The sequence below is a fragment of the Chiloscyllium plagiosum genome, chromosome 48, assembly GCF_004010195.1.
Source record: "Chiloscyllium plagiosum isolate BGI_BamShark_2017 chromosome 48, ASM401019v2, whole genome shotgun sequence".
Taxonomy (NCBI): Eukaryota; Metazoa; Chordata; class Chondrichthyes; order Orectolobiformes; family Hemiscylliidae; genus Chiloscyllium; species Chiloscyllium plagiosum.
In genome coordinates, this window is record NC_057757.1 from 5,828,773 (window position 1) to 5,836,945 (window position 8,173).

At 44.4% G+C, this 8,173-nt stretch overlaps 1 protein-coding gene across 9 annotated transcripts in view; it reads left to right on the plus strand.

The window, feature by feature from the left end:
• LOC122544349 (guanine nucleotide-binding protein G(I)/G(S)/G(T) subunit beta-2) overlaps positions 1 to 8,173 on the plus strand; it is a 171,047-nt gene that overhangs the window by 148,343 nt on the left and 14,531 nt on the right. For all 9 annotated transcript variants that reach the window (XM_043683563.1, XM_043683560.1, XM_043683562.1 and 6 more), the window contains 2 exons: positions 608 to 671; positions 4,559 to 4,721. In XM_043683563.1, the coding sequence (XP_043539498.1) occupies positions 608 to 671; positions 4,559 to 4,721 (227 nt within the window). The remainder of the gene's footprint in view (positions 1 to 607; positions 672 to 4,558; positions 4,722 to 8,173) is intronic.

Consider the following 8,173-nt stretch of genomic DNA (forward strand, 5'->3'; position numbering starts at 1 on the left):
CAGCAGTGCTAACCACTGTGCCACCGTTGTGGGGTGACCTCCATAGCGGTTTACAAAATCATGAGGGTGCAGATAAGGTGAATGGCAAGGGGCCTTTTCCTTAGCGTTGGGAAGTTCAAACTAGGGGGCATATTATTAAGGTGAAAGGAGAAAAATTTAACAAGGACATGATGAGCAACTTTTCTACACAGTGGTTCATGCGTGGAATGAGTTTCCAGAGGAAGTCGTGTATGCAGGTACAGTTACAATGTTTAAAAGACATTTGGATTAGTAGATAAATAGGAAAGGTTTGGTGGGATATGGGCTACGCACAGGGAAGTGGGACTAGCTTAGTTTAGGAGCACGGTTAGCATGGACTAGTTGCACTGAAGAGTCTGTTTCCATGCTATGTGACTCTATGACTAGTGATTGCAATGTATGATGTGACTCTGAATTGGTTTGAGAGGTTCTGCGGATGTAAAAGGTGCTATATAAATGTAATCTGTCTTTGATCGTGATACTGCATGGTGTGATGGGGAGGCAGGAAGAAAGGGTTGAGGCTAGCTCTGTTTCAAAAATGTCTTCACTGCTCTTGATTCACTTCACTTCCATTTTTCTTATCCAACAGACTGTTAGTCAGTGCATCACAGGATGGAAAGTTAATCATCTGGGACAGCTACACCACAAACAAGGTAGGTCACTGAAATGCTGCAAAAGCTTTCTCTTAATTATTCTGACAAAGGTATGTGAGCGTGTAGGTAGGAGAAACTGTTACCTCTTGTGAAAGGAGCCAAATTGAATGGGCATAAGTTTAAACTAATGTACAAAAGAAACCAGGATGATGTGAGGAAAGGTTTTCTCAAAACCTGGGGAGTTAGGATCTGGAATGTGCTGCCTGGAAATGTGGAGGCAGGTTCAGTTGACGCATTCCAGAGGGTATTGAACGGTCATCTGGGTGAAAGTCATGTACAAGCCTCTGAGGGGAAAGGCAGGAGATTGGCACTAGGTGCTTGTTTAAAGAGCCAGTGTAGGCAAGATGAGCCATACGGCTGTCTTCCTTGATTCTAAAAGTCTCCTGTGCAATGCAGACAAACTTGCTGCACTTTTGTATCCGTTTCCGATGAACCAGACCAGATTTCTGACCTCTCTTTCGGTCGGTGTGGCTGCAGCAACAGAATTAGCTGGAATGCTTATGTGCGCCCTTCGGGATACTGAAGTGAAGGGTCTCTGTTGTCCTGAGCTGGTGTTGTTTCACAATGGGAACGCTTCTTAGGAAGTGCTTGGCTCACCAATCTTGCCCCACAATGGGATCTTTATCTCGGTTTTGTTTTGTTAGATCGCATGCTACAGTGTGATCTCTCTTGAATCATACGCAGTGTGCCTCACTTAGCCTCATTTTTAGACCTCCATTAGATTGTCACTCAAGTGAAGGGGATAATTGCACTGAAATAACTTGGGGTTTTCTGACAGGAAAGGGGACAGACTACCAGCATATACATACCTGACAATTATTAGGGCTAGGCTTTCTTTTGAAATATTCTGGTGACATGCGCTACATCAGGGGTAGTGATGTAATGGCATGGGGAAGCTAGAGGCCTTAAGGTGTGGTATCATGGGTTTAAATCCTACCGCCACAATGGGCTTTAAATTCAATTTGTAAAGCTAGTGATGTAGTTATGAGACTATATTGTCAATTCCTGTGAAAACCCATCTAGTTCACTAATGTACTTTTGGGATGTCATTGCCTGCTCTGGCCTACATGTGACTTCAAACCCACAGCAATGTATGGCCACACTTGGTGTATTGTGTACAGTTCTGGTCACCGCAGTATAAGAAGGATGTGGAAGCTTTGGAAAGGGTGCAGAGGAGATTTACTAGGATGTTGCCTGGTATGGAAGGAAGGTCTTACGAGGAAAGGCTGAGGGCCTTGAGGCTGTTCTTGTTAGAGAGAAGAAGGTTGAGAGGTGACTTAATAGAGACATATAAGATAATCAGAGGGTTAGATAGGATGGATAGGGAGAGCCTTTTTCCAAGTATGGGGACGGCAAACACGAGGGGACACAACTTTAAAGTGAGGGGAGACAGGTATAAGACAGATGTCAGAGGTAGTTTCTTTACTCAGAGTAGTAAGGGTATGGAATGCTTTGCCTTCAACGGTAGTAGATTCGCCAAGTTTAAGTGCATTTAAGTTGTCATTGGATAGGCATATGGACGTATATGGAATAGTGTAGGTGGGATGGGCTTCAGATGAGTATGACAGGGCGGTGCAACATCGAGGGCTGAAGGGCCTGTACTGCGCTGTAATGTTCTATGTTGTTGACTCTTAACTGTCCTATAAAATGGCTGAGCAAGCCACTCAGTTCAGGGACAATTAGAGATGGGTAAGAAATGTTGGTCTTGCCAGTGATGCCCACCTTTTGTAAGTGAAATATATATACAAATAGAATGTGGCTTTAAAACCAGATGAGAATCTGGGGAGAGCTTTACCAAGCTGCAGCACTGCTAACTTCTGTGTCTTGTGTAGGACAGGCACACAAGATTCCCAAGCAGTTTGCATCTTTTTTTGTTTGCTGTCCTGCAGCCCTCACTCCCAATCTGTATCCAACAACATACTGCATGATACTGAAGTTAGTGTTTTAGCAAGGGATACCAATTGGATTTAAGAAACAGCATTAAATGCTATTTGTTATTTCAGATCTTGAGTATTGCTGGAAAAAAGGCACATTTTTGTCAAAGCTTTATGATTTATAATGTTTTAATGATTTATGAGAAAAATATTTGAGAGGATAATATTTTATACTGTTCAAGAAGAAAGCATTGATTGACAAGTGAGCTTCGGTTCAAATGTTGCTGTGGAGAATGTACCAGTTAGGTGCTGACTGATCGTTAACTACCAAAGTTTCCTTTAAATTTAAACCAGGTTGATTCTGATTGGTCAAGACATTCTCTAAGGAGACTGCACTTGCTAACTACCCCCTTCCTGTACAGTATGAAGTGTTGGTTCCCTTTATGTTGGTGATGTATGTCCTGATGAGGGCAAGGTAAAGAGCTTCAACAAAATGCAGCTTTCTTCAGCAATATCAGCAGGAAATTGACAAGTGGACCGAGTTTATCTTTTTCCAAACCCAGCAATGGTTGGAAGAGGTGAGGTGGGGAAGTATGTTGATCCCATGGGATAATGGAGAAAGGTATAGCAGGATATCATGTTGGGGTGCGATACAGTAGGGGATGGGAGCAGACTGGTGTGTATAATAAATGCTGACATAGACCCATTGGCCTAGTGGCCCTTGCTTTGTGATGTGTGTTCTATGTTTTGAAGACTTGCGAGTAGAAAAAAAGCATCAAAACCATAGTTGCAGAGTTGCATTGTCTGGAGTAAGGACTGTATCAGTAGATGGGATGTGGGGGCATTGAGGTATGTCAGTGGTCTTGTCAAAACAGGAACTCCGGTCTAATGTTCTGGCACGTGTTCGAATCCTCCCTATGGCAGATAGAAAAAAAAATGTAAATGCTCTTTAGGGAAGGAAATCTGTTCATCTTTACCTGGTCAGGCCTACAGGTGACTTCAGACCCACAGCAGTACGGTTGACTCAGATTTGTCTCTGGGCAGTTAGGGATGGACAATAAATGTTTGTGCATCCAGTGATACCCACATCCCCGTGAATGACCCAAAGCACCAATGCATTTCATCATGCAATGCCAAACAGTGTCTGCCCCCTCACATTTCCATGTGGGACACCAAGAGCTGTGATTGTCAAAGCAGTAAAATGCTATTTCCCCCTTCCTTCTCGCTCTTGCATCTAATGCCCTGTAAATGCCTTCTGGAGCAGCTCATTCCTCCCTCTTGGGCTTGCAGGGGATTTTGGGAATTGACTGTCACTTATTTGTAATGTTCAGTGAAAAGGAGCATGTACAGGAGGAGTGCCTTAATCATAAAATCGTAGAATCCCTACATAGTGGAAGCAGACTGTTCGGCCCATTAAGTTGGAGGAAACCCACACAAACACAGGAAGAATGTGCAAACTCCACACATGGTCACCCAAGGGTGGAATTGAATCTGGGGCTGAGAGGTTCATCCTTGCCTTCTCATGCACAATGCAATCTATTTTGATGACTTGTAAATCAAGAATCAAAACATGGGGGCACAGTCTTGGGATAAGGGGATGAACTTTTTAAGACTGAGATGTGAAGTTGGCTCACTTGGAGGGTTGTGAATACTTTGGAATTCTCTTCCCCCACCAAGAATTGCGAATGCTTCATTGTTGAAGTTGAGCTCTTAATTTCAGATGAGTGGTGGCTCCAATCTTTTGGTATCCTTGTGTTTCCAGCCCAGTCTGCGTTGAGAATATCCATCCTTCCATGAAGGCACTTGGTCATTATAAGAGTGTCGGTGATGAGTATTGGTGGGTTGTTTATCCGGAGTGGATATCACATCAGAAACCAAATAAATCTTGCTTTCTTTTTTCAACATTCACATGCTCAGTCCTGCTGAATGTTGGTACTGTAATTGGCTGAATGATGTAAATTGTAGTCCCAGGTATTTGCATATCTTTACAGTCGACTGCTTCCTTTTCCACAGGTTCATGCCATTCCACTCCGGTCATCTTGGGTTATGACCTGTGCCTATGCCCCGTCTGGTAACTACGTGGCCTGTGGTGGCCTGGACAACATTTGCTCTATCTACAGCCTAAAGACCCGCGAAGGGAATGTGCGAGTGAGCAGGGAGCTGCCAGGACACACAGGTGGGTGCTGCAAGTTTTGTTCTTTGGGGGAGTGCTGGGTGTTGGGGATGGTCCCACATGTGGGTCTACACTGCCCGAAAAGAGGATCGGACCCACCATATTCACTGAAGTTGCAGTAAAAGCTGTAACTTGTTCAACAGTGGCACTCCATTGTGGTCACTGCAGCATCAAGGGGGGGGACCGTTCAGACTTGGGAGGCAACTCTAGGGATTAGAAATAGGGCTGACCTCAAACGTAGGTTACAGGAGGCACACTCTAATTGATCTTTTGAGGAACAACAGCAATTTCCACTTGACATAGTGACGTCAGCGTAGCAACTTTGGGGAATTTCCCAGAGCTGGAATGGGGACGGAGCCATCATGAGCAGAAATATGGTCAGCAGCGTTAGTCAGAAAAGAAACTGACAGGGGTTAGGAAGGGGCCATACAGGACTGCATGACAACCAATCACACTGGGGAGGTGGCTGTTCTGAAATTGTAGTACAGGATAGTAGAGGAGAGGTAGTGGTATAATGGTAATAGTTATAACCTAGAGGTCTAGGCTGCATCAGTGGGGGTATCAGTTCAAATCTCACACAGCAGCTGGTGGAATTTAGATTCACTTCATAAAACTTCGATTTGAAAGCTAGCCCTGGTGGCCCTGACTGTTTGTTTGTTTTTTAAAATAAAGTCAACATGTAAGCAAGGTCAGAACGCTGCAGTTCTTACTGTGTGTGACTTCAGATCTTGACCCTTTCACAGAATCCCTACACCGACCGTCCAGAGTATCCCACCCAGCCCCATTCCCCTATTACTTTACATTTCTCTGACTAATGCATCTAACCTACACATCCCTGAGCACTATGGGCAATTTAGTATGGCCAGTTCACCTGACCTGCACACCTTTGGATTGTGGGAGGAAACCCACGCAGACGCTAAATTGAATTCTGTCTGCTACCAGCTTGCCCCATTGCTAGCCACCTGCAGCCTTTTCCACTGGTCAGTTCAACTTGCTGTTTAGTAAATCTTTGATTATTTCTATTGCCATCCAACCTTCTTTCTTCCTAAGTTCTGATGTTTTAAATGTTCTGATGAAACTCCACACAGACGGTTGCCCGAGGCTGGAATCGAACCCAGGTCCTTGGCGTTGTGAGGCAGTAGTGCTAACCACTGAACCGCCGTGCTGCCCTGACCTCCCTCTGAAATGGCAGAGCAAACTACTGGGGTAATTGCGGATGGACAACAATGCTTACCTAGCCAGTATTGCGCATGTCCCGTTAAAGAAAAAAAATGGACCTCCATAAAAAGCAGCCAGAAGGACATTGGGTTGAATTCTTTGGGGCCATTTGGAATTTCTTGACGCAGAAGATGAGCGAGATTGTTAGGAGAGCTGACGATGGGCCATTTAACAAACTATTCCCTGCAGGTGGTTAGTTTGTATTCTGGTGTAATGAGACCTCCCCGGCAGCAGGTGGTAGTGTGAGAGTGAGCAGCTGGGACGGTCGAATGGACTAGTGCTGACAGGAAGGATGCCTTTAGAGAGAGACAGTCCAGAGAAGGTTCACCAGCCTGACACTGGGTATGGAAAGACCTTCAGTCTTATGAGGAGAGGTTGAGTAGATTGTTCTAAATTCGAATGAGTATAGGCCCAAACAAGGGGTGACCTTATTGAAACGTATAAGATTTTTAGGGGACTTGACAGGGGCGATGCAGATTGTTTTTGCCCTTGTGGAAGAGCTGAAGACCAGAGGGCATAATTTGAGTAAGGTATCACTCATTTAAGAGAGAGATGAGGAGGAATATCTTCTGAGGGTGATGAATTTGTGGAGTTCTTCACTGTAGAGGGTTGTTGAGGCGGAGTGGTGGTTAAGCATAATCAAGGCTGAGAGAGATTTTTAATCGGTAAGGGAATCCAGGGTTATAGGAAAGGGGAATTGAGGAGTATCAGATCAGCTATGATCTCATTGAATTGTTAGCTGACTTGATGGGCTGAATGGCCTATTGTATCGGTGGAGGGTTTTAAGTTTACTAGCAATTTTCTGACGATTTGATTTTCACCTTTCCACAAGAGAGAACACACATTCAGCATAACTTTGCTTTTGTACTTTATGACCTCCAGATATAAAATCAGATCCCAATGTCCATTTATTATTTGTCAAGAGATACTAAATGGAACTTAATTGATCTAGATATTTGATCCATTTTAATGGTGCTATTCACCTCTACTGCCACATTTTAATGCCTGTACATTAAAAAAGAAAGCTCTGCTCCTGTATTCAGATGTTTCACATGTGGGCTAAATTGAATTCTGTCTGCTACCAGCTTGCCCCATTGCTAGCCACCTGCAGCCTTTTCCACTGGTCAGTTCAACTTGCTGTTTAGTAAATCTTTGATTATTTCTATTGCCATCCAACCTTCTTTCTTCCCAAGTTCTGATGTTTTAAATGTTCTGATGTACATAAATTTAAGTCCTACCCAACAGAACATTGCTTGTCATCACAGGTACATCCTGTCAAATTGCTTCCAGCCCCCTCTGCCTGCTGTGGTTTAGCCCTGTGGTGTCATTATGAAAGTAGGGTGTTAGTTATCTAATAGATTAGATTCCCTACAGTATGGAGACAGGCCCTTCGACCCAACAAGTCCACACCAACCCTCCAAAGAGTAACCCACTCAGACCCATTCCCCTACCCTAGATTTACTCCTGACGAATGCACCTAACACTAAAGGCAATTTAGCATGACCAGTTCACCTGACCTGCACATCTTTGGATAGTGGGAGGAAACTGGAGCAGCCAGAGGAAACCCACGCAGACACTGGGAGAATGTGCAAACTTCACACGGATAGTCGCCCGAGACAGGAATTGAACCTGGGTCCCTAGCGCTGTGAGGCAGCAGTGCTAACCACCAAACCACCGTGCCGCCTGCAGCATAGCAAAACAAGCTTGGTGAACATAAAGGTCTAATACTGTTCCAGTCTCTCTCCCCGATTTCCTAAATGGAGAAAGTGACAAAATCTTGTCATAATGACCTAGTTCAGGAGCAGATTAAGCATCTTCACATTAAGAACAATGTCGAGTTCACCAATAGCTGCACAGGAGAATCAGTTCATCTTAGATTGCGGAATTGATGATGTTCACGCAGTGGAAGCAAAAGGGACATGTGCCTTTTTTGTTTTGAGTTCCCAGGAATTTGGGAAGCCTACATTATCCCATTATTTTCTTCATTGCATTGCCTCAACCAATCAATGGCTGTTTGCCAACCAAGCAGCACTCATTTCTCCTGTAGTATAAATTGTTATGATTGTTTGTTTGAAATCTGTCATTCTCGCATTTTGTCCTGATGAGTACAAGATGCAAAAAGCTTCAGCAACATGTCTGTTTTTCGGCGATATTCAATGCAGAAAACATTAGTCTTCTCCCTCCCCTCCTTCCCCTCCCCTCCCCTCCTTCCCCTCCCTCCCCTCCCCTCCTTCCCC